The sequence below is a fragment of the Toxotes jaculatrix genome, chromosome 2 (assembly GCF_017976425.1).
Source record: "Toxotes jaculatrix isolate fToxJac2 chromosome 2, fToxJac2.pri, whole genome shotgun sequence".
Lineage (NCBI taxonomy): Eukaryota > Metazoa > Chordata > Actinopteri > Toxotidae > Toxotes > Toxotes jaculatrix.
Genome location: NC_054395.1, coordinates 26,718,961 through 26,744,426, shown reverse-complemented (window position 1 = coordinate 26,744,426; position 25,466 = coordinate 26,718,961). Strand labels below are relative to the sequence as shown.

Here is a 25,466-nt window from a genome sequence, read left to right as displayed (position 1 = left end):
ATTCTGTGACACCCAAAGTAGATACCCTGCAGCTGTGTGCTGCCGCTGCCTGGGTGTCTTAGACTGGCCAGGTGATATTTCTTTTTATTTTTCCAAACTGCAGAAGGCCAACTCTGTAGGCCTGTGCCGTCAGTAATTTATCTGCAATGAGTAATTCCTCTAAGCGATGTCCAAAGAGAAAACTCACCTATACAGAGCTCTCCTGTTTAACCCTCAGCAGCGCACGCCTCACAGTGCGTAGCCTCACCAGGCCTTTCTTGCTCCTTGCAGGAAGATGGTAAGAGAAGATGGAGTGGACATATTTGTGGAGTTGGACGTGGGCTCAGATTACAACAGCAATGACGAACAGATCCGCAGCGTGCTGTACAACGTGGTGAAAGAGGGAACCATTGCTTCCTACGTCACATCAGTCCAGGGCTTTCAGTTCAGACGGCTTGGAGAAGGTAAAACCTCAACAAACGGGAAGCCACTTAACACAGCTGTGAAAGAGACTGACTCTGTTACACAAGAGTTTGCTGTGTGTGTTTGCAGCAAATTAAGGTCCACCAGAGCAGTAGGCAGACCCCTTAACATTTCCCTCTGGTTTCTAGCTCAAGCTTTGCCTGCTGTGGAGCCTATAGCAGTACCAGGTTTGTACTGTGCCATGCCTGCTGCACGGTAACTGAGCCGACTGTACTGTAGAAACCATAGGATGAGTGTAGTGTCATTAGAAAGAACAGTCGAGCGTTTCCTTCCTTATGATCTTCAGATATTGTTATGACCTTTCCTCTATGTACAAGCAATGGTCATGTGGTCTGAGGAATGTTTTGCATGGAAGCACCAAAGTAAAGTAGACTTCTGAGTGTGATCCCAAACGTCCAGTAGTGCGCAGTGAATAAAAAGAACCTTTGCATGGCATGGGTTTGATGAGGAATGCTGCTGTTCACTGCAGTGTACACCAGCATTTGATCTATGCAAATTCCACCAACTCTGTACACAGGCATGGCAACGGATAGAGCGAGAATAATGTGAGGTGAATTTATTTGTAATATCTTTATTCGGATCGCAGGGTTCCCGTCTGTCCTGTCTGTCACTCCAGCCTGCCTTGTCTAGTCTGTGTGTCTGGTGTAATCTGTCTAGTTAGATTTTGTGTGTCTAATCTAGTCTTGTCTCTCTGGTATAGTCTGAACAGCTGAGTCCGACTAGTCTAGTCTGTGCGTGGGTTAGGTTTATGGTTGTCTAAGTATCTACCTGTCAGGTTATGTTAGTTTAAGCACAGAGTGGATTTTACACACAAAAGAAAATGTAATGCAAACAAATATTTACTCAGATGTTATAATATCCTTTAAAATCTTCTTGACTCACTCCTTTAATGACAGTCTTTACAATATGCCTGAGCTGCACTGACGGTAATAATCTGGGGGCTGAGGGAACCAGGACGCTGTTGTTTTTCACCTCGTGTTTTGTTTGTGCTGTGATGTGACATCAGTGTAGTGTATTGGTTGTACTGTAGCCTTGGCTTGCACGCCTTTGATCCTTCAACACCGTGCCCCCCCCCCCCCCGCATCTCTCTTAGTAACCCCAAGCATAAGACCCTGCATGCCAGATGAGCACAGGTGTGGTGATGGAACATGTATCCTGATGGAATACCTGTGTGACAACAGACCAGACTGCAGAGACATGAGTGATGAGATCAATTGTGGTGAGTGGCTTCAGCTTGACTGGCCGGCAGGTTCTGACACAGTCGGCTTTAGCATGGAACACTGACTGGATGATGTCTGATGTATTCACTCACAGTAACAGCTCTAAGCCTCCACTTTGCACGTTCACCGAGTTTAACCAGAGATTTGTTTTAGATGTAAAACCGCCAGCACCTCCAGTTTTCACCACCCCTCCAACCACAACCACCACCACCATCAAGAAGCCCCCACGGCCCCCCAGCCCACCTGGACCCTGTAGAGCGGATCAAGCCACATGCCAGAGCGGAGAATGTATCCCTCGAGACTACGTCTGTGATGGGGAGAGGGACTGCTCGGATGGAAGTGATGAGTTCAGATGTGGTAAGAACTAAAACCTCATGCATGTGCAAGAGGTCGGACAGCAACACATGTTCTAACCATCCTCTGTTCTTTCCCAGGAACTCCATCTCCCTGTGAGCCCAATGAGTTCAAGTGCAAAAATGGTCGCTGTGCTCTCAAGCTTTGGCGTTGTGATGGAGACAATGACTGTGAGGATAACTCAGATGAAACAGACTGCCGTAAGTCCATTTTTTTTTTTTTTGGAGCAGATCCGACCCCGCTGTTTACGAGTGATTAAAAGCTGCTGAAAATGTGTTTTGTCATACCTATAGCCACCAAGCGTCCCGATGACAGGTGTGCTCCAGAGCAGTTTGAATGCCTGACCGATCGCACCTGTATCCCAGCCAGTTACCAGTGTGATGAAGAGCCAGACTGCCCTGACCGCTCCGATGAGTACGGCTGCAGTAAGTCTCACGCCAGCAGCTTTCTACAGCTCCCTGCTCCTACAGTCTCTCTCTCTCTCTCTCTCTCTCTCTCTCTCTCTCTTTCTCTCTCTCTCTCTCGTGCAGATATCACTCTTGTCTCACGTTTTTCAGCCACTCTTTGCTTCGCTGACTCTCCTCTAAAGTCGCCCTCTGAGTTCCTTTGTGCCTAATTTGCTGTGAACCAGGCTCTTTTGCACACATGTGTTGATGAAGACACAGAGCGTTTTCTGAACCGTCCTTCCTCCGAACTGAAAGGGAATTGTCCTCCCATAGCAGAGAATTATATTTCCTCTGACTTTCAGGCATTTACGAGCTTCACTGGTTCACCAAATTCCAGTCACATGCCAGCCTTTTTGTACATGTGCCTTAATTATGTGACTTAAACAGTTCATCTTCTTAACCCTTCACAGCCCCTCCCTCTGTGACAAGCCCACCGGAGGAGTCCGTTCAGGCAGCACGGGGGTCGACAGTGACGTTCACCTGTCAGGCTGTTGGAGTGCCAACACCAATCATCACCTGGAGACTCAACTGGGGACACATTCCTGTCAGCGGCAGGTGGGTTTGATGAGAAATTCTCCACCCCGGTGATTTTTTTTAAGCATCAACACTGTAATTAAAAGTAATTTTAAAAAAACAGCTCACCATCACAGCACAGTAGTGCGTAGCAGAGCTGCATGCTGTCCAAAGATTTTAAACGTCTGAGGAACCGATTTTGTTGATTCTGCTTTTGGAAAAACATGTGCACTGTTTGGACAAGCTGAACAAAACATCTGCATCTGGTGAAAGCCAGTCATCAGACCATGAATATTGGGAAATTGACCATGAATTTATTTACTCTTTTCACCTGACATTTGATGAGTGCTCTTTGGAACCACATTATATAACTGTAGACAGCCTTCCTAGGTCATCACCAACTCATGATTGTAGTTAGAACTGTGATTTTAATTACCAGGATATTTGTGGTGAACTCCAACTCCAAATGTTCCCGTTTCAGAATGTTCTTTCTGGGTGTAACCTGCTGTGTGTGTGTGTGTGTGCGGTTAGGCAATTACAGCTGAATTTTATAGACTTTTATGTAAGAGTATTTCCTCAGTATGTTACAGTGAGATTCAGAAAGAGCAGGTTTCGTATCATGGTCCAGATCATGGTTGATATAAGCTCTCTGCTAATTTTATTACTGTAAAAATGATCATTTGTGCTGTGTTTCTGGGCTCTCAGGATCTCCATGACCAGTGAGAACGGCCGTGGTACGCTCACCATTCGTGATGTAAAGGAGGCGGATCAGGGGGCCTACACCTGCGAGGCCATCAATGCCAAAGGCCTGGTGTTTGGTATCCCTGACGGAGTGCTAACTCTCACATCAAATCCCAACCCAGGTACTGACACAGTTTTAACAGCAAACCATAAATGAGATTTGATTGAAAATATAAATCAAATGTTTTCCTGTGTTTTATTTGGTTCTCTCCAGGCAACTGTCCTGATGGTCACTTCAGTCTGGAGGGCCGCTGTGTTTCCTGCTTCTGTGCTGGAATCACCAAGAACTGCAAGAGTACCGGCCGCTACCGCAACCAGATCAGCCTGCGTTTCACTGAGGAGGAAGACTTCAAAGGCAATGAAACTACTGATGCTTGTGAAACTGATAGAAATATTTACTTTAGTCCAAACATTTTGACCATGAATACAAACATATACCAGCCTGAGTGAATCTGTTATCATTGCTTCCAGGAGTGAATGTTACTTACCCATCCAGGCCAGGCACTCCTCCTCTCTCCGCCACTCAGCTCCTCATTAACCCTGAAATCGAGGAGTTCCAGCTCGTCGACCTGTCACGCCGTTTCCTCAACCTTGACTCCTTCTGGACGTTGCCTCGCCAGTTTCTGGGCAACAAGGTAAAGAGGACAAACCTTTACAGGCTTTATTGTTGCTGAAGTTGTGATCACACGTACGTATGAAAGTCATTCCATCTGTTTTTAGATTGACTCCTATGGAGGGTCCCTGAAGTACAAGGTGCGGTACACATTGGCCCGTGGTCTGTCTGAGCCCGTGGAGAAGCCAGATGTGCTGCTGGTTGGAAATGGACGCAGGCTTGTGTACCGCAGAGGCAGCGCCATCCCTGCTCGCACGGTCAACCAGAAAGAGATCATATTCACTGAAGTAGGTCTTTGGATAAAAAAAAAAAGTTGTTCTAGCAAAAACAAGCAAGGATTCTGCACAATCCTATGGTAAATTTAGGTTGATAACAAATGGTTTTGTCAAGAAAATATAAAATGGTTATCGAACATAACGCTTAAAACTACACATTTAAGACCAAGTTCAATAATTAAGGATAATGATGGAGGTGTTAAAATTATACGACAGCTTTACACCCCTTGTATGTAAGTGTATGTATGTGTCAGTAAACCTGATTGTTATTGTTTTAGGATAAATGGCAGCATTCCAATGGCCGCCCTGTGAGCCGAGAGGATCTGTTGATGACACTGGCCAACCTGGACAGCATCAACATCCGCACCATCTACGACAACCACATGGTCAGCGTGGCACTCAGTGACATCGTCATGGATACCACCACCGTGGAGTTCAGCATTCTGGGTCTTGCTAAGGATGTTGAAGAGTGCAGGTATGAAAAAAATCCCTGAAGATCCCAGCTCGACACTGCGAGGTTAAGTGGAGTGGGAACTCCTAACAAGATGTCAGTCAGCAGTCTACGGTCCTAGCAACTTGTCGGGACGTGTCCAGTGTGTGAATATTTTACAGTGAAGGCTGCTTTTGAAAGTTTTGCTTTTGAAATAACAAAAAAACAAATTGCTTGATTTCTCATTCCCAGATGTCCCCCTGGATATTCAGGACTGTCCTGTGAGATGTGTTCCTCAGGTTTCGAGCGCATCCCTGGTCCCCCCTATCTTGGCACCTGCGCTGGCTGTAACTGCAATGGACATGCCAGTGCCTGTGATCCAATCAGTGGACACTGTCTGGTAAGAACTCCTTATGAGGCCGAAAAACAGTAATGATAATAACAAATGCTTAAAGAAAATAAGTTGATTCACTTTCTTTGTTAAATGGGAAGATCAATACCATTCTTATGTTGGTATGTTAAATATGAATATTAATATTCAACATCAGAGTTGTAGATCTTTTAATCTTAATTGTGGCAAGAAATCAAAGAAGTGTTTTACCCAGAATGCCCAGTTAATCCTTTTAAACTATTTTTGGAGGCACCCATGTAAGAAAATGACCAGTGTCCCCCCGTCACCCCCCCCCCCCCCCCCCCCATCCCCCCCCCCCCCTCAGAGCTGCCAGCACAACACAGAGGGCCCTCAGTGTGACAAGTGTCGCCCTGGGTACTTTGGTGACCCAAGCCGAGGTCGCCCCGATGACTGCAAGCCCTGTCCCTGCCCCTACTATGAGACTTCACGCCGGTAAGGTCACACATCTACCCAGACCACAGACACACACACAGAAACACATCTACAGTACAAACCTAGAAAAAAAGCACACACTCATAACACCCACAAGCCGTCAGTAGGAATAGAGCTGTTTTGCCCTGCAGTTACTCATTTCCCATAGCTGAGCTCATTCAGATATTTGAGCGCTGGTTTATTCATTCAGCATGCTACTCATTAACCCGCTGCCGTAAATTTTAATCTATGGCTCTCTTGTCGGGCTCCGTAGATTCTCTGACACCTGCTTCCTGGACGTTGACCAACAGCCGACGTGCGATGCCTGCAGGCCCGGCTACACAGGAAGACGCTGTGAAAAGTGAGGAAACTGATATCATCGACTCTGCCTTCTGATTGTGGTTTAAATAGTTTGGAGATGGTTTATAAGAAACAGTATCAACCTTTAATGACCAGTGGTAATAATTAGTTGTAATTATTGTTATTAATAATACAGCCTACCATAGAATATGGTTTTGACAGATGAGTACTAATTGTAATGCACAAAATAATCCATAGCTGATGCTTGTGGTTAATAGGTCACTCATGCCTCTTGTTTTTGTTTTATTTCAGATGTGCTCCTGGTTACCAGGGTAACCCACAACTACCTAACGGAAAATGTGTTCCTGCCCGTGAGTTTGAATTTTTTTTTTTTTTTTTAAATTTCAGTTCTAGGCACAAAATTGACACAAGATGCACCTGGGCGGCTTAACCTGTTGCACACTTCAGTCATCCAGCAGTATGACCATGAGGAGGTCTTAACCCTGTGCAGTGATTACCATCAGGTTTTTACCTGGGTGTTACAATAGGCTGTAGGCTGTAGTATGTGGTCATGGCTCAGGTATGCAGGGAGGCTGGAACACTCCCAGGTTCACTTTCTTCCCCCTGTGTCATCTTCTTTCCACTGCTCTCTCTCCCTGCAGAAGGCTCCACTTGTGATAACAGAGGAATCATCAGCTCCAGTAGCAGGCCCTGCAGCTGCAAGGTATACATGCAGTATGGCAAACTCTGAAGTGAAATATTAGGGTTATGTTATAACTATCTATTGTTAAATCTGCAGTTCATTTGTGGTTTGTGAAATTGATGTGTCTCACTGTTTTCAATTTTCAGGCTGCCATCTTTTATGACAGAAATGAGCTTGACAGGCAGATGGATTACATATGTGCACGTTTGTGTGTCTGTGTCTGTGCGTGTGTTGCAGAACAATGTGGCAGGCGCTCTGTGTGATGAGTGTAAGCCTGGGTTCTTCCACCTATCAGAGGCCAACCCTGAGGGCTGTCTGCGTTGCTTCTGTATGGGCATCACCAAAACGTGTGCCAGCTCCACTTGGAGTAGAGATCAGGTAGGTTTCCAAGGTGTGAGTGGTTATGGGAGGGGTTAAATATTATTGGTATCAAGGTTTGACTCAGTGTTTATGCACTTCTGCTTTATCAGCAAATCCTTTCAGATGTTAAGTGGCGAGATGCCGTGTACAAACAGTGACTGTGCTGAAATGTGAATGCATTTAAATCAGTTCTCATCTCAGTCTGACAAATTGTTTGTCTCTCAGGTGCGAGGAGGGGTGAACGGGCAGCTTTTCTCCCTCTCCAACAACGCCAACACTAAAACTATCTCTGAAGGCATCTCCCAGAGGGGCTCCTCTGAAGTTGTCTACCGCTCCTTCTCCACCCTCCCTAACGACATCTACTACTGGGTCCTGCCTGAGAGCTTCAGAGGAGATAAGGTGAGAGGAAAACAACAAAGGAAAAAAGCTGTCTCGGGGATAAGAGAGAAAATCACTGCCAAGTGTTAGTCAAGCTAGATTTCCCTGCCCTTTCCGTCCCACTCAGTCATGCCTCAACATGCTGACAAGTGAAAAGGCTGCACCTACCCACACAGAGAGCCTCTTTTGAACCTTTTGCTTGAATTCACAGTCAGGCCCAACATGGGTGTCTTGTGACTTCCTCCACACTACTAGGGGTAAAATACCTTTACACTGTTCAGTTTTGCTGAGATGAGCTTCTCTTTTCAATGTGTTGCTTCCAGGTGACGGCCTATGGCGGGGAGCTTCGCTACACAGTGAAATATACACCGTCCCAGGGTGCTCTGGTGATTGACGGTCAGCCAGATGTGGTTCTCCAGGGCTTTGGCATCTCCCTGGAACATTACTCTCAGACCAAGCCCCTTGCACGTGTCCCACAAACCGTCACTGTGACCTTTAGAGAGGTGGGTTGCAATGATGTTGATTGAGGAGTACCTTCAATTCAAATCTGAAACCTCGCACGATGTTAGTAGACTAACTTTTCTCTTTTCTCTGGCTGATAGTCGGCGTGGCGTCGCGCCGACGGGAACCCGTGCACTCGTGAGCACCTTCTGATGGCTCTGGCTGATGTTGCTGTATTCATGATCAGAGCCACCTACGTAGACAACATGGTCGAGAGCAGGTATGGTGGGAGGTTTTACTGACAACACACAGTCCATTCACATATCTCACAATGAATCCAAGTTCATTTGATTTAATGGAAAACAAAGTGTGTCCTTGATTGTGTGTTTTTTGTGTCAAATAGTATCTCAGACATAAAGATGGACATCGCTGTTCCTCACTCCACCGGTAATGAACGTGCCCTGGAGGTGGAAGAGTGCGCCTGCCCTCAGGGATACAGAGGACCCTCCTGCCAGGTTCGGATTTCAGAGAAGTATTTTAGTTCAGAAAAAAAAAAGCTTGTTGACTCCTTGAGTCAATATTTGTTTTTGTCAATCTATTATTCCCAAGGTCAATTATGAACTTTCATGCCTTTGTTTAGTTTAGTCTAGTTTGAAAAAAAGAAAAAATAATAATAAATTCAGATATGCCTCAGCTTGTTAAGAATACCACTGTAGTCTTTTTTTCCATTACAGTCCACTGCGATAATTGCAGTCTGTCTAAATGCTACTCTGATGGAACAAAGATGTATTCCTCTTTGTCATCACTTGTCTCTCACCTGAGGTGTTTTTCCACGCCGTTGCAGGAGTGTGATGAAGGTTACACACGGACCGGCTCTGGCCTTTACCTGGGCACTTGTGAGAGGTGCGACTGCAATGGTCATGCAAGCAGCTGTGACCCAGAGACCGGCAGGTGTCTGGTAGGTTTAATGCAGCTCTTCCTCTCTCTCAGTTCATGCTTTGATCTCTGTAGTGGAATGCACTAATGGTTCCTTGGCAAATTCCAGCAAGTGGAAAAACACTGTCTGTTTGAAATGTATATTCAACTGTTCCGCGGATCTCATCTTTTCTTTACTGTGTGTGTGTCCTGACCTAAAGCAATGTCTCCACAACACCGCGGGGCCAAGGTGTGAACGCTGTCAGCCTGGTTTCTACGGCAACCCTGTAACAGGTGGAGCTCAGGCCTGCCAGCCCTGCCCTTGTCCTGGAACCGCGTCTAACAACCAGTGAGTTCATGTCTGAGAGTCTTTTAAAGTCAGTTTGAGTCAGTTTTATTCAGGCAGTATAGATTGTCTAGACAAAATCTATTGTGTTAAAGCTACATTAGACAAAGTAAACTCCTCTGAGTAAACCACCTCTGTTATTACAGATTCTCTCCAACCTGTTATCTGGAGTCTGATGGTCAACCGACCTGCGACAGCTGTCCCCCCGGATACAGCGGCAGACGCTGTGAAAGGTACAGCCCTCTCTTTCTCTGCTGTTCTTCTTCCTCTCTTTCTTCTTCTCAGGGTCGTCTGGACACTGCTCAGTGTTTGGGGTTACCGAGCAGGTCGGAGGCAAGGTTAGCCGGGGCTGGTACTGGCACCCACTGGTTTCACTCACAGGAAAGGGATATAAGCATGTCTGTGGTTCGCATCTCTCTTGTTTTTCCAAGGCAGTTGTGATTGAGCGGTGTTACTGGAGGGATGGGAGATGCAGATCGGTGCCACCCATTCTGATGTACATGTGAAGTTGTGTGTCTTGTTTTTCCAGGTCTGCTGTTGGATATTGTTTTCTACTGCGGTAGAATAATGTGTTATGTGTTATAGGATAAGGGGCCTCTGGTGGTATTGAGAATGTCGTCACTCAGATTTTATTGTTTGTGGAAAAGAAATCAGTAGGAAGAAGTAGAAATTACAGTGCTGTATGTCCTCAGGAAACCTTGCGTGTAGTTGGCTTTATATCTTACTTTTGCTTTCTTCTGTCTTTTGCTTCAACTCCAAAAGACTTCTCAGTGATTGCTTTCTGCTTCAGCTTTGCACTTTGCTGGTAGTGAGTTTTTAAGGTGTTGGCTCACATGATCTCTGTCTGTGCACAGACCAAACGTATTTTCGGTGTCTCTACGACATAAATGTAGATGTGGCATTTATGAGGACTCCTGTCTAGCTAATGAATCTTTGCCGCTCTGGGGGCAAAGATGACAAGGTGACTTGGGTGTAAGACGCAACTTCTAGATCATTTATTATTTGAACCTCTCTCCCTGCATTATACCTGATTCTGCTGTTTTAACATTAAGAGAAGAGATGCCCTCTGCAGACAGTTGTGGGGACCCCTTCCTGGACAAGCAGATAGAAGGCTTCCTACCTGTGGGATGTGGAGCTGAAGCAGTATTCAATTTCAGCTGGGAGAAAGAGATCATACCGTACGGCAGTGGAGATAGTGATGATGATGATGACACAGATCCACGGCCTGTTACCACTGTAGGAGCAACTGTCATCCCAACAAGGACTTTATTGTCTACTACGGCTCACCAGCACACCACCCTGTCCTCTAAAGCGATAGATATTGTCTCAGTCGCTCCCAACAGATCAGTATCCAGACTCCCACCACGCTTCACACCCAGCTCAGAGAGCAGACACTCCAGCTTCCAGCACCTGCTCCGGCTCCACCTGAACACCTTTAACCAGCGCCTGAGCATGCTGGAAAGCAACACGCTTGATATGAAGGAGAGCATTCTTAGCATGGAGGACCAGCAGAGTCATCTCAGCTCCCAGCTGAAGGAGCTCATTGCCATCCAGTCATCTGAGGAGAAGAACAAGAAGGTCACTGAGCTGGAGAAGAGCTACACAGACATGGAGACCCGTCTGAGCAGACTAGAGGGAAGGCTAGAAATCCTGATTGATGGCTTCACTGCCCTGGCTCAGGAGATGAACAAGATGAAACGTGCAAGACACATCTCCCGTTCACCCCAAGAAAAGAAGGCCCTGCCTTCAGTCATCACAGTCCTCGAACTCCCATTGCACTCAACGCCTCAGCCTCCCACGAGAATTATAGCTACAGAAACTCCACTCACCAGTAGAGCCACAGTGCCCAAAAGCATACCTACCCCAGGCCTTCCCAGGAGCAAATCCAGCTCTGCTCCTCTCAGAGAGAGAAAACCCAAACCAGCAACGACCACAAAACCGGGTAAAAACACTACAAAGCTCCAGTCAGTCACCAGGTCATCCAAAAAGAATGTCTCAACAAGTTCTACAACAAAGTTAAAGACAACCTTGAGTAAACCAAGAACTGCATCAAAAATTACACCCAAAACTACAGTGAAGCCTGAAACAAGAAGGCCAGAAGGTAGGAGATCCACTGTGACAGCTAAACACGTTTCACAGCCAAGCCAAACAAGGCCGCAGCACATCAAAGAAGAGGCAACAATCACTAAATTTCAACTGGAGCCACCATCTCACAAATCAAAGTCTTCTGGAACCCCTAAGCTGCATAAGCAATCTGACCAGGCAAGCAAAAAAGATTCTTCAATACCTACCAAAAACAATGCAGGTAACAAGGTGTTTAGATCAGATAAGCCAGTTCCAAAGACAGTTCGAGAGAGTGGAAAGACTTCAGGAAGTGATTCAAAGAAATCGTCAAAACCACACAAGGGTAACAATAACCAAAATGAGAAAAAGATGGTGCAAAACTCATATAAGCTGGTCTCTCACAAAACAAAGAATTCTGCTAAGGACATAGTCACAACCACAAAGCCTACAACGGCTACTACCCCAAAGAGGTCGAAAACAACAGTAAAAAGGACGAAAACCAAGGTTACTGCTGGGAAGAAGACGTTTACAACAACAACAAAAAGGACATCAACTCCCTCTAAAAGTGCAAAGAGAGTAACTAAAAAACAACAGCAGAAAAAGAAGACAGAACCTCATTCTGGTGTTTTGGACCTGCTGAGGCTGTTAAGAGGAGATAAAAAGTCTGCAAAGCACAAAAACAATCAAGACGGTTCTCTTCATGTTGTCTTGGGAAGGCTGGCCATTCCTATCAAAATTATTCCTGATGACTAGGGAATAAAAAAAGTGTTGTGTTTTATTGTTTTATTTTATTTTATTTTATTTTTATTTTTATTTTTTTTTATTCTCTAGGCTCTGATCCTGATTTATGTCTATTACTGCTAAAATTACAATGGAATGTTATGAAGGGACTAATTTTAGGACACTGCTTTATTGCAGTAGGACCTTCCAGATGTTTAATGTCATGCTGATGCATTTGTTTAAGTATTTTGATATTAATGGCTTTAAAGGTGTATTTTATGACAACCAGATTTGTTGCACAAAATCCTGCTAGAAAGAGATAGCTTAGCATTAGTACCTCTCATGTGTATGCATTTGTCCATGTTGTTATGGACAGACTACCTCATGTTTTACCCCCAGCGCTTTGTTATATAGTTTTTAAAAGTCACGTACATCATGTCTGTTTCCTGTATTCACATGAGTATGACTTAAATATTTGTTTCAAGTGATACAGTATGTGTTGGTATCCTGGAAAAGCCTGTCACCTCCATGTCACCCTGTGGTTAAAGGATAAAATCACTTATTGCTTGCTGCGTATGCACTGCTTTTCATGCTGAGAATTATAATCAGTAAGTCCTAAAATGTTCTACATTAGTAAAGGTGGAGATACAGGGTTTCCCTGGAACACCAGTGTTAAGGTTTAGTCTAAACCTGGATTTTATTTTATTTTTTTACATCATGCAAAGTTTCAAGGATGAAGAACCAGTAACTAACAATCTAACTTCCTGCTAGTGGCATCTAGTACCCTTGCTCTAGTTTGTCCACCACTTTGGTCCAGACTGAAATATTTCATCACCTATTCACTATGAAATTGTATACAGACATTCATAACCCCCCAGAGGATGAAGCCTGTTGACTTTTTTGATCCCCTGATTAGTGCCACCATGAGGCTGACATTTGTGGTTTTGAGTGAAATGTCTCGATGACATTTGGCAGAGATATGTGTGTGTTACCCTCAGGGTAACAGGGTAACTTCTCCTGACTGTTCATCTACACCATCATCAGATTATAATTAAAATTTTTCTGATTCTTTGGTTAATACTTGCAAAACTGAAGACACTTCCATCAAACTTAGCTGCACTTCGTGTTTAGTGCTAATTAGCAAATCTTAGCATGCTAACCCTCTAAACAGGATTCAAAAGGACTTCTGGGGACAAAGGGTGCATTCTTCAGATTTCATGTAAATCCACCATTTTGTTTTGGAAAGTAAAAAGTTAATAATTTGGCACAAGCACTACACTATGAGAAAGGTGTGATCCGAAATGAAATGGGACCATCCTCTGTGGAGCATGACATTTTTATTTCAAAATGGTACCTTACATTTTGATATTTCATGTCCACCTAATGATATTTTGTCCCCAATGGTGGCACTAGAAAGGTTAGATGTACCTGGCCAGCAGCTGACGAGACCAAAGCACTGGACACATCAACAGACTGATCAGCCTATATTTATACTAGCAAGGTTCAGTCTATCATCATATCATTAGCGTTTAGAGAACTGTTAGAAGTACATAGACCCAGTTTCTAAAATCACCTATGTAATTTTTAGGATTAAAAAAAATGTCAATATTTGTAAAATTGTGTAATTTTATTGTGATGTAAGACCACATTTTATCATGTTATGCTTATTATGTCGTAGTAGTCTTTGGTTATGAACACTTCACATTTTGCATTTTTTTGACCATATCTATTTTGATGTATTATGTATCTCCCTGTGTAATGAGAATTATCCTTATCTTTAAATCTGTAAAACTTACAAAGTTAACCACACCTTAGAAACTACTGTACGTCTCAGGAGTTAGTTTACATAGGATTTCCCAAAGCAAGTTCATAGCATGGAAGTCCTCTTTGTTGGCTGTTGACCTGCGGACCTGGACAGGTGAGGTAAGATTGACAGCAGCTGTCCTCAGAGCAGTCTGCACAGATCTGTGGTTGGATTAGCCTTGGTTCTGGTGGCAGTGGCATTGTTTGCTTGGGTTTGAAGGCGTATCGCTTTGCTGTGTCGCAGTATAAGAAATAACTCTCCTCTTCAGCACCTTAGCCTCTTGATCTGCATCTCGTTATATCAGCTATGCTCACCTCTGCTTTGTTCTGATCTCAGTTCTCTATTTGCAAAGCTTTTTATTTTAACATTTTTTAAATCTGGTGATATTTTCTGATTCTCTGTTAAAGTTAATGTGTCTGTTCCTGTGCAAAGGTGTTTCACCTGTACAACACTCATATGGGAGATGGAGTCAACATCTGAGACATGTTGATTATTTTAGCAGCAGCTATGCTTCATCCATCTCTATTGCAAGCAGTGTTTCATTATATCCCAAGGGTTGATTGAAGGCAACTGGACTTCTTGTTTCCAGTTGCCTTCAATCAACCGTTAGGATACCTCAATGAAGGAGAACTTACACAGACAGTGTTTCATTATCTTTTTCTCTGGGAAAAATGTTCATATACATTACAAAAGCTGGGTGTCAGTGGGGTTTTTTTAGATGTTGTGAATGTAAGACCAATCTCAGGATGGAGCAGCAGGTTGAGGTCAGCCTTGGGTTGAGAAGACTCCCTAAATGACACGATTCATCAAATGTATCACCTCTTGCAGACTTCCCCCCCTTCCTGCCTCTGTGTAAAAACTTGTATCCTCCTTGACTGGAAATATTTACCCAAACACGCTGTCTGTTTTTATTTCAGATGTGCCGCAGGATACACTGGCAACCCACAGCTTGGACAGAAGTGTACTGTTGGCAGTAATGAAGTCAATGGTACATTCTGCATGCTCACACTCTGCCTTGCTCTTTAACTTAACAAACTTTACAAAGATTCTTGGTTTCATTTCAGTAATCTGGATTTAACAGTGTTGTCTGTCAGAGAGTGGAGAGTTGGTACATGCTGAAGCCATCTGCTCTTCTGCCCTGTTACAGGTAACTGCTATAACTGTGACCAAAGAGGACGGGAAAGCTGCAGTGGGGGTGTGTGCCGCTGCAAGGTGATCAAAGAAAGACACATTCTTCTCACACCAACTCTCTGCTTGTTTTCATCTTTTGGGTGTCCTGGCATGAACCCACTGCCTTGTATCTCACTCCTCTGACACTATGTTACAGATGAATGTTGAGGGCCCATCTTGCTCCAGCTGCAAGCTTGGTGCCTTCCATCTCAGCCAGGAAAACAAAGATGGCTGCCTGTCCTGTTTCTGTATGGGGGTCACTCAGCAGTGCTCCAGCTCTAATTACTACAGAGACCTGGTAAGGCCTATAAGTGCTGCAACAGGTAAATGCTGTGCAATGGTGGAACAGTGCAAGAACACATTTAAACAGCTCTCATAAACTAACTCACTAAGTGAGTCATATATCATCACCAATCACAATTGAAATTACTGTGTGGAGAGTCAGTAATTTTATCTCTTATTATTTAAGTCTTTATCATTTACCCTACCATCACCTGGAGCCTGATTGTATTTCTAAATGTGCCCTCGCAGGTGTCCTCAGTCTTTTCTCCAGGGAACTTCCAGGGATTTGCATTGGTGAACCGTCAGCGCACCAACCGCATCTCCACTGGTTTCACTGTGGAGGTTTCCACTGAAGGCACTCAGCTGTCCTACAGCAACTTTGACTACCTGGGACAGGAGCCTCACTACTGGCAGCTTCCAGGGGTCTACCAGGGAGACAAGGTCAGTATCAAAGAGCACATACAGCATCTAAATCATTGGAAGTAGCCAAAGCAAGACCATGAACCCCATAGTGCTGTATATAAGGGGCTAAGCAGTGCTCATCAGAAACTTGGAGACCATTCTTATTCTGTTGCTGTCTCCATTTTGCTGCTTTGCTTCATGCAAATTTGTGCAGATCGCTTTCTGAGTCTGTGTGAAACCTCTTTGCCTCAATTGCTACGTTTTCTCTTAAATCTGTTTTTTTCATGGGGGAAAATGTTGTGCGTAAATTTACAGGGCCAAGTCTTTACTTACATGACATTTTTTTTGTTTGTTTGCCCCTTTTACTCTTTATAGAAAGATTCTTTCTTTACTCGCATGAAACGAGCTGAACAGGTACAGTAATGTCAGTCAGTGGTTGTCATGTTGTGACTCTAGTTGAGTTAATGATAATCTTAGGATTTTTTTGTACAGTGTCATTTGGCATGTTTCAAGTAACTGTTGATGTGGCGTTTGTAATATGCTGAATGCCATGTTTTCTTATTTTATTATGTAGTGCACATCCATACGTTATGGATGCACATCATATTTTATGGGTTTCCTCATTTGTTCGTGTTGGCCGAGCTTATTATCAGGAGCATGATAGTTTGACAGCAGTGTTTGCAGTTTGCAGCTGAAGATGACCACTGAGTGTCTCTTCAATTCGACTTCTTTTTGCGCAGTGCATTTTGCGCACATAAATGACCTTCTGCTCCACATCACATGAGCCATGTAAATGGACCGATCATTAATGGTCCATTAAAGAGCTTCATACAGTTTAACTTTGCTTGAATAACACCGCCATAACACTCCCAAATACCATCAGCTCACTGATAAGGAAAGTGATCAAAGAGCTTGCTTTATCCACATCAATAGAGCGACTCGTACTTGCCAGAAGAGCAGCTAAGGAAGGATGCGACCATTTGGAACGTAATGGCCTCAGAACGTAGAGACACCCACAGATCCAAAAGAGCTAGCCAGGTATTTGGTGTGAACCGCACTGTAGATTGTTGTAGTAAAGCACTCACACGTCTAATCAGAATAACTGAGGCACAGTGTTTCTATCATTGTAAGCTAACACACTGAGAGTTTGTGGACTTCTATAGAAAAAAAAATCCCCTCGGTCTATAGATGCATCGGCATGGAGAATCTGCTCGGTTTGATGGTCACTGACCAGGGGCATGTTGTCAGATATGAGTGCGTGTGCATTTGCATGTGCGTTAGTTACGAAGATCTGAGTTGGCATGCACAGTCAAGTCTCAGGAAGGTTGTTTATTTCAGTCAGTGTGATCCCATTGTTGGACTGAGAACAATTCACCAGACCCTAAACATTCATTTTATTTCCAGTAAACAGGTTACTACAGTGCATGTAAATGCGTCGTCTGATAACCTGCGTAACCTGGTTTCTCTGAGTGAACTGGTTACTTCAGTGCATGTAAACGTGATGATTGTTGTATACGTCATCCAGGCATCAGAGACTCAGACTGAAAAGCATGTCCCAGCATGTTCACCTTCTTACCACGATGTACAACGTGAAGAGATAAATTCTTAAACCCTGTGTCGGTCATTTTGAGTGTTCCCATGGTTACTGTGTCTCCGGTGCCCCACTTTCCGCCTCCCCAGGGTGATATGAGAAAGCTGGATGATGAGGTCTGGGCGCTCCTCTCTAACTTCTCCAATGGACGAGCGGGTTTCCCTCCCTTCTTTCCCCCTTCTTCCTCTAAATCCTCCTCCTCTTTCTCCTCCTCTCCATCTTCTTCTTCTCGGATCCCAACTTCCTCTTCTTCCTCCTCTTCGTCCTCTCGGTGGTCTTTGCGTAACCTGAGCCCCCCTTCTCCTCCGTCTGGTGTCTCCTCTTCAGTTAGGCCAACCCGACCTCAACCCTACTCCCCAGGCCATGCTCCTCATCTGCAGGTACACTCAGTCAGAGATTGTGAGACAGTTTATGGATTGTTTTTCAGTCTACTTTGTTTCTTGTTGGTGTTTCTTCATGTTGGTGACTTGTCATATTTCTCTTTGGGGGCCTGGCTCTGCTGCCGATCAACAGAGCAAGAACAAAGTGAGCACGACTTCTGCTAGTGGTACTACAGACAGCAGCAAGGTAGACAGTGGCATGAACGAGTGACTGACTCTATCTTGGCACATGCACATAGGAAACTTTCTTTGTCTTTGATGGAAAAGCTTTAAAAGTTCATTAACAACTGATTGTCCTCAGTTTGTTCAGGGCAGTTAATGTTTTGTTCAGAAACTTGTGACAGCACCTAACAAACTTAGATTATGATCCACGGAAGTAATGCTGAATAGTTTTTATCTATAGTTACCAAAGAATGGATAGTTCACATAATACCAATGATCGGCTGCGTGGTATTTTCCATTGTTAAGCAAATAGCTCCCACTCTGTGCTGTCACTGTAATTGACCACTTGAGAGAAACACTGGTTTTACAATGGTCTGTCATTATACTGTTGTCTGCTTTAAAACTTAAGCTGTCATTTTCACATTATTGACAGTGGTGGACAGTGTTGTTTTAGTTGTCAGACAAAGCACAGTGCGACTTGTCCACTGTCATCAAACTGTCAGTGGTGTGTTTAATAGCACTTGCACTAGAGAGCATGTACTTAAAGGAGTTTAGGTGTTTGCAACACATTTGTCCTGAGATTCTTGTCGGGCTTTAGTCCTCTCCGTGCTTGTCTGCTTGTGCTTCTTCTCTGCCTACTCATGTTTTAGTCTCGCTGCCTCTCTTTCCTTTGTGGCTTATTCTCTTGTGCCTTTCCTTCCTCCTTTGCCTCTCAGTACGCTCTGGTCTACAAAGGTTTCAGCTTGCACCAGGATGATCTGCTCTACTGGCAGCTCCCAGCACAGTTCACAGGGGATAAGGTAACTGTGAAAACTCGTGGTGATGCCCCCTTCTGACCCTGACCCTGGTCAACCCTTGGAGGTCACAGAAATATCACACTCTTAGTATCATCCAGCCCTCCCACGATCCATCAGTCCTTACCATCATACTCCCTTCTCTTTAGTCCCTCACATGTCCACACTCCCTATTCCCTTTAACTTTGTCCCTGTCCTCCCTCCAACTGTCTCCTTTCACGAACCATGTTTATTCCTTCTATCACAAACAGTCAGTATCGCTTACTAAATTTTGGGTTTTACCTGCTTAGCTGTCCGTAACTGAACTTTTAAGTCAAGAAGAATTTAAAATACAAATGCATGCCATGCTGTTGTCCTGATTTAGTATTCTGCTTCTATAAAGTGCTGTGACTCAAAAGAGACATAAAAAAGTCAGATGCAGCACAGGGAGACGTTGGACACTATACAGCTGTTTTTACATGACAACTAAACTTCAAAATGGGTGGAGTGCTCCTTTAAGTGCATTCACCAGACTGAAATTTAATGACATACATGGTGGTATCACAGCAACCTGTCAACATGATAACTCTCACATGTTGAAAGAAACACTTTAGTTTGCCCCTTCACATCCTTCTAGCACACAGGATTTGATGGTACTAAATGTATAGTGTCACTCTAAACAGCCACCTGCGGGTGTTTTTGTTTCATCGTGGGAATTACAGCTCGGTTTGACCTTGCCACAGATCTAAATCCTCTTGCCTGCTAACCCTGTTTTAGGTGGGATCTTACGGCGGTAAACTCAAATACACCATCTCCTATGTGGCTGGTCCAAGAGGAACACTACTCGATGACGCTGACGTCCAGATCATTGTGAGTGTGCTCTCATGCTGACTTGATGTTTCCTCTCGTGGCTACGTGTATTTGAAGCATTGACTCACCTGTCAGTGTTGTTCCTGTAGGGTAACGACATCACTCTGGTAGCTCGTCAGCCCTGGCAGAGGAGGCAGCAGGGCAGCAGAGAGACTCAGCAGTTTGAGATGGTCTTCAGAGAGGTGAGTGGCACAGAACGGCACGGTAACATGGTGAACAGAAAGTCCGAAGTGATCTGTGACTGAACCTGATGCCCTGGCTCCTTCCCTTCAAAGAGAAGGGGAAACAGAAAGATATTTATTCTCATTGCGTGAGAATAGCCACTGTCTTCTTGTTTCAAAGGAAAACTGGCGTCGTCCTGATGGCATGCCCGCAACCCGTGAGCACCTGATGATGGTTTTGGCGGATCTGGATGATATCCTTATCCGAGCATCCTACTCCACTGAGATGCGATCCTCCAGTATCTCCGATGTCAACATGGAAGTGGCTGTGCCCAACTACAGCGGCTTGGCGCAGGCCCTCGAGGTAGAGCAGTGTCGCTGCCCACCTGGATACCAGGGACTCTCTTGCCAGGTAATTAATAATTTTTCTGAATTTTTGACATTAGTGGAAGAAATTCAGGCTGATTGTGCTTCATTAAAATGCTCGATGTATCCAAATCACAATTTCTGTTTTAGGACTGTGCGCCTGGATACACTCGCACTGGAGGAGGTTTATACCTGGGTCACTGTGAGCTCTGTGAATGTAACGGCCACTCTGACTCCTGCCACCCGGAGACTGGCATCTGCACTGTACGAAACACAGATTACCTTACATCTGTATTATAGCACCCTGGTGAGATGAACCGACCTCTAAACATGAAATGTTTCTGCTTCCAGAGCTGCCTGCATAACACTCAGGGTGAGCTCTGCGAGCAGTGCGCCCCTGGCTTCTTCGGCGACCCCACTGTTGGCACTCCAGAGGACTGCCAGCCCTGCGCCTGCCCTCACACTGACCCTGACAACCAGTGAGTACTGGCACAGATAACAAGACTTCGCATTCCACCTCCATTTATAGCTCAAGACAAGTCTGTGTCCGGGCCACTTGCTCTTGTTTACAGCTTCTGTTATTAACCTTTTTCCTGCCAACTAGCACCAAATATTGCATATTCATTTTCCTACTGAAATCATCTGATTTTTTTATCCTCACATTTGAACAAATCAGGATTTAAGGTTAAAATGAAGTGAGAATACAAACTCTTGCCCAGTGCAAAGAAAAAACTAAAGTATGTTGAAGAAATCTTTGACTGAAATGCAAGAATCTCAAACAGCTTCTTCCTGTTGTTGTGTGTCATATTTTGGTTCCTCCGCCATAATCTGCGTTGCTCACAACAAAAGATGAATGTGACACTAAATTACTTGTTAATACATGTAGCAGGGAATCAGTTGTTATTAAACCTTTTTTCTACCCTAGAATTTAGCTTCTTGTCTGTGTGTGTGACAGGTTCTCCCCTACTTGTGAGAGTCTTGGAAATGGAGGCTACCAGTGCACTGCCTGTCAGCCCGGCTACACTGGCCAGTACTGTGAACGGTAGGATAACCCAGCACTTTCCCTTAATGTGTTTTGATAAATTGCACTTACTGAACTATGATGATGTTAAGTTTTATGTTTTTACCCTCATCAGTTGTGCTCCTGGATACGTTGGCAACCCACAGGAGAGAGAGAAGTGTCGCCCATACGATGGTGAGCCTACATTTCGTTTTATTAGAAATATGACTAAACTGTGCTCATGCGTAAAAATGTACTTAAAGTATGTTCCTTGGAAAAAAACAAAACACTGGTGTTCTGTGTGTGTTTGAAGTATTTACTGTGGCACAATGAGCTGAAATGAAAAAGACAGTTGGGCATTTTGCAAAGGAGACAAAGAAAAGTGGAACTTGAAAATCTTGTTTCATCAACTTAGACCTCACTTCTCTCTTTTTCATTCTGACCTTATTCGCACCTGTTTTTTCCCATTTCTCTTCCAGTTTAAGAGGCAAAATGTGTATATTCATCAATTAAGAAAGTCTCTTTAGCAGTTTGCCACTTTAAATTTATCCCTGACCTGTTTTGGCTGAAAACACATGTCATCATTGAATAGCATCCATCCAATTTGTGATAACCTGCTTGTGCACTTTGCAGCTGCAGCCTCCTTGGTGGTGAAGGTTTATCCAGAGAGGGTCATGGCATCCCCGGGTGGCTCTGTCACTCTACGGTGTCAGGTGTCCAGCTCTCCTCCACACTATTTCTTCTGGTCCAGAGAGGACAGGCGGCCCATCTCCGGCAGTGCTGACAGACGCAGACAAGGTATGGGACTTCAACGCAGATTTCCAAAGTACTGGGCAGTGGCTAGATATGATCATATTCAGTTTTTTGGTTTGAAATACATTTTAAAGCTCTGAGTCAATTGATCTTAATACATAAATTGCATATAATCAATATACTGTACCTACTGTATGGGACGACATGTTATGTGTGAACACCTCTTTGCTCGTCTGTGTGTTGCAGGAGCAGAGCTGTATTTCCCCAGTGTCCAGCCGAGCGACGCCGGCATCTACGTCTGTACCTGCCAAGACCAGCACAGCACCAACAAGAGCCGCGCTGAAATAGTTGTCACAAGTGTGTATGGGTTTCGCTTCCATTAAGGTTTTTTCCCTCAAGCTGCTTACTGCAGCACTGCAGCATAAATGCCTTCCGTGGTTCAGCACGTGGGTTTGCTCATGCACGGATTACCAAAGACCTAATTTTTCACATTTTTGACTGTGGCATGGTGCATTCTCGGTATCTGGAGTTTTGAAGGAGCTGGCAAAAAAAAAAATGAGTTTGAGTGAATCTGAATCAGTCCCTCGGTTGTAATAAGAGTATTTTAGCTATTGAAATGGTTTCCTGTGTTACTACTGATGATTAATACATTTTTTTTTCACTTAATCAATATTTCAATATTCTAACTGTAATTATGAATAGTCAGTTTAAATATATGGTCTCTGCATTTCACTAGGCGCCCCATCCAAAGCTATTGAGGTGACTGTTGAGGAGCCCAAAGCCCAGACTGTCAGGGTGGGGTCTACTGTCAGCTTCATCTGCACAGCAAAGAGCAAGGTAACACTGGTCAATGATTATGAAGATGTTTATTTAAAGTTTTATTTTAAAAGGAATAGTTCAACATTTATTCACTCTCTTTTCAAGACTTAGAGCAGAATGTAGAAACCAGTCTCATATTCATCTGTTAGATATGGAGCCACAAGCAGACCAGCTGTTCCCCACTGCTTCCAGTTCTGGTTCTAAGCTAAGCTAACTGTCTACTGGCTGTAGTTTCATATAAAACCGACAGATTTCACAGATTTTTTAACTCTACATTTTTACATGTCTAAAGCTGTTCTGCATGCCACTGTTTAAATTTAACAGAAAGTTCATGGTGGTAGTGCCGGTGCATGTTACCATGATGGTGTAAGGAGTTTAAAAACATGTAGCCTCTCTTAAATACCTGATCAACAAGAGCATTTTTCTCCCACGTCTGGCTGACGAGGTTGCATGCGTCTTATGATTTCTGTGTGTTTATCTGCTCGCCCCTCCACAGTCACCAGCCTACACCCTGGTGTGGACCAGGATGGGTAACGGGAAGCTTCCCAACCGGGCCATGGACTTCAACGGCATCCTGACAATTCAGAATGTCCAGCCCGAGGATGCTGGCGTCTACGTTTGCACGGGCTCCAACATGTTTGCCATGGACGAGGGCAGTGCCATCCTCTACGTGCCAGGTTCGTGATCCTTGGCACTGCATTCCATTATCCATCACCCCCCGCCACCCTACCAGCTCTGGCTCCCGTAGTCTCCCCCCTTCAGCTTGGAATGGTGCATGCTTTTTTGTTTGACTGCATTTATCATCGTGCACTGTAAACACTTAACTCTGGGTTAACAGCATAATAAGCTTGCAGTTCTAACTCCCACTGCTTTTGCCTCCTGCTCTCAGATACCAACATATAAGCCATGTCTTATTATCATACTGCCAATCCAGCTTTTACTCTTCTTACTGCATTTATTTAACTTGCTGTCGTCTATGTCTCTGACCAGTGGATTTTTCTGCGCTTTATATGAAGAAATACAGCTTGTGGGTCTGGTTATAAACTAAAACTTTAGGCTACAAATTTATGCAGTTTTAGATTTAACTAATGGGCACTCAAAGTCATGACACATCCTCTAGACTAAGGACAAATGGGCATTCTCTCGGATTAGTGATTTGTGGGGAACGCTTTCCGCCAGTAATCTGCTGAGTTTACTCCTTTTTTTTTTGTTTTTTCTTTCTTCTTTTTTTTCCACATTGGTTGAATTAATCGGTGGTGGTTTGGTTGCTTCTCGTTCGCTGGTAAAGTTGCTGTTTGCTGCTGTTCGAGGTTTTACTAGCAGGGTGCTGGATTCTGGTGTCTGTCTTTAACTCTGGGCTCCTGGGGCCCCTCCCTGCCGGAGCTGTAGTAGTGTGTATTGATGAGGAGGAATGTGGATGCCACAGTGCTTAGTGACTCTGCGACTGACATTCAAAAAAGGACTTCAGTGTATCTGGAAAAGAGAAGTAGGAAGAAGCTCACTGCCGCTGATTTTTTTTTTTGTGTTCCAGTCATTACAGTATTCCTGACATTACTGTCTGCTGTGTTACTCTCTTGATCATCCTGATGATGAATGTCGATGAACAAAACGGTGCTATAAGCCATGCAGCTGGTTAAACCTGTGTTTGAATTCAGTTTTGAAAAGTGCTGTTGTACTACTGTAATATCACTCCTTCATTCCTTTAGTGTCGGCAGAAGTCGGTCCTGTTTGAATTGATTGTTACTTGTCAGATTTAAATGGTAAAATATTTAAGAGCTGACTCTTTAAGGGAATAATGTTTTTTTTTAATCCTGATTATGTCAGTAATTAGCTACAATTGTATATTATGGTCTTTTCATTTACAGTGTTGTGGACAAATTTTCTTTTTTGATTGACTGAAATATGTTATGATGAAATGTTTCCATGAAATCCAATATATCAGAAATGTTAGAATTTCTTTTCTTTTTGGTAACTTTCAAGGGAATTGGCCATGTGAATGCAATGACCCTGCATTATGTGTGTTTACGTTTAGGCAATTTTTTATAAGAAAATATTTTTATATATCTCAGAGAACATCTCACACCTCAACAATCACAGGTCACGTTAAAACCTGCTACTTTTTTTTTTTTTTACATTTGGTCGTCAGTTCTTTACCATGACTACATTTTTTAATTTGCTCATTCTTACAGACTTAAAGGCTTTATGATCCCAAGCGTGCTTCTGTAAAGATTTTACTCATTTTTCAAAATGTTTCTTTCTAAAGGACACCTAACTAATGTAATGTACACATGTCACATTATAATGTATTTATCTTAACTGTGAAAATATTTTGTGAAAAAGAGAAAACTGATTAAACTACTGACAATAGCTCAAACTGATTTGCAAATGTATGGATTATCGCACATTATCTTGATCAGTTGAGGATAACCACAAGCTGTATGTCAGCTTTTTAACGGCTGAGATTAAATTAGTGTTTCAGTGTTTAAAACTGCTTCTTGCTACTAACCTGCATGTGTCATGTGTGGCTATTCTGCATATCCTTACCTATCCTTTTGCTGTCATACAGTTTTCATGCACTCTGAGTGTATATGTGCGTTTGTGTATATGTGTATCTTGATTTTGAATTCACAGCATAAGAAGCATTTTGGAGCAATGATGGGTTTTTTTTTGTTTGTGTTGAGTGTGACATAACAGTTAAATGTTACAAACAATATGGTCATTCTAACCAACACATTTCAGTTCATGGCGCACTTACCTCAATAAACATATATCAGGTAAGTGTTAAAATTGAATGCACGTAACTGTGAATCAAATGGCACCAACTATCAT

General features: G+C 43.7%; 1 protein-coding gene across 9 annotated transcripts in view; it reads left to right on the top strand.

Annotated features, from left to right (window-relative positions):
- The window catches only part of hspg2 (heparan sulfate proteoglycan 2), an 84,743-nt gene that overhangs the window by 38,315 nt on the left and 20,962 nt on the right, over nucleotides 1-25,466 (top strand). For 6 of the 9 annotated variants that reach the window (XM_041046847.1, XM_041046857.1, XM_041046866.1 and 3 more), the window contains 43 exons: nucleotides 271-443; nucleotides 1,556-1,681; nucleotides 1,836-2,039; nucleotides 2,117-2,236; nucleotides 2,330-2,461; nucleotides 2,893-3,037; nucleotides 3,701-3,858; nucleotides 3,951-4,091; nucleotides 4,208-4,371; nucleotides 4,457-4,636; nucleotides 4,903-5,099; nucleotides 5,307-5,454; nucleotides 5,771-5,898; nucleotides 6,152-6,238; nucleotides 6,490-6,548; nucleotides 6,840-6,901; nucleotides 7,118-7,258; nucleotides 7,466-7,639; nucleotides 7,942-8,121; nucleotides 8,221-8,339; nucleotides 8,463-8,574; nucleotides 8,904-9,017; nucleotides 9,196-9,323; nucleotides 9,467-9,553; nucleotides 14,826-14,896; nucleotides 15,056-15,120; nucleotides 15,236-15,376; nucleotides 15,610-15,801; nucleotides 16,138-16,176; nucleotides 17,443-17,733; nucleotides 17,867-17,920; nucleotides 18,612-18,695; nucleotides 19,446-19,538; nucleotides 19,628-19,720; nucleotides 19,881-20,111; nucleotides 20,216-20,329; nucleotides 20,417-20,544; nucleotides 21,021-21,107; nucleotides 21,202-21,260; nucleotides 21,699-21,863; nucleotides 22,065-22,175; nucleotides 22,555-22,655; nucleotides 23,134-23,314. In XM_041046847.1, the coding sequence (XP_040902781.1) occupies nucleotides 271-443; nucleotides 1,556-1,681; nucleotides 1,836-2,039; nucleotides 2,117-2,236; nucleotides 2,330-2,461; nucleotides 2,893-3,037; nucleotides 3,701-3,858; nucleotides 3,951-4,091; nucleotides 4,208-4,371; nucleotides 4,457-4,636; nucleotides 4,903-5,099; nucleotides 5,307-5,454; nucleotides 5,771-5,898; nucleotides 6,152-6,238; nucleotides 6,490-6,548; nucleotides 6,840-6,901; nucleotides 7,118-7,258; nucleotides 7,466-7,639; nucleotides 7,942-8,121; nucleotides 8,221-8,339; nucleotides 8,463-8,574; nucleotides 8,904-9,017; nucleotides 9,196-9,323; nucleotides 9,467-9,553; nucleotides 14,826-14,896; nucleotides 15,056-15,120; nucleotides 15,236-15,376; nucleotides 15,610-15,801; nucleotides 16,138-16,176; nucleotides 17,443-17,733; nucleotides 17,867-17,920; nucleotides 18,612-18,695; nucleotides 19,446-19,538; nucleotides 19,628-19,720; nucleotides 19,881-20,111; nucleotides 20,216-20,329; nucleotides 20,417-20,544; nucleotides 21,021-21,107; nucleotides 21,202-21,260; nucleotides 21,699-21,863; nucleotides 22,065-22,175; nucleotides 22,555-22,655; nucleotides 23,134-23,314 (5,579 nt within the window). Of the gene's footprint in view, nucleotides 1-270; nucleotides 444-590; nucleotides 630-1,555; nucleotides 1,682-1,835; nucleotides 2,040-2,116; nucleotides 2,237-2,329; nucleotides 2,462-2,892; nucleotides 3,038-3,700; nucleotides 3,859-3,950; nucleotides 4,092-4,207; nucleotides 4,372-4,456; nucleotides 4,637-4,902; nucleotides 5,100-5,306; nucleotides 5,455-5,770; nucleotides 5,899-6,151; nucleotides 6,239-6,489; nucleotides 6,549-6,839; nucleotides 6,902-7,117; nucleotides 7,259-7,465; nucleotides 7,640-7,941; nucleotides 8,122-8,220; nucleotides 8,340-8,462; nucleotides 8,575-8,903; nucleotides 9,018-9,195; nucleotides 9,324-9,466; nucleotides 9,554-14,825; nucleotides 14,897-15,055; nucleotides 15,121-15,235; nucleotides 15,377-15,609; nucleotides 15,802-16,137; nucleotides 16,177-17,442; nucleotides 17,734-17,866; nucleotides 17,921-18,611; nucleotides 18,696-19,445; nucleotides 19,539-19,627; nucleotides 19,721-19,880; nucleotides 20,112-20,215; nucleotides 20,330-20,416; nucleotides 20,545-21,020; nucleotides 21,108-21,201; nucleotides 21,261-21,698; nucleotides 21,864-22,064; nucleotides 22,176-22,554; nucleotides 22,656-23,133; nucleotides 23,315-25,466 lie in introns of all 9 variants that reach the window. The other 3 variants (XM_041046891.1, XM_041046882.1, XM_041046874.1) reach the window with 2 other exon arrangements.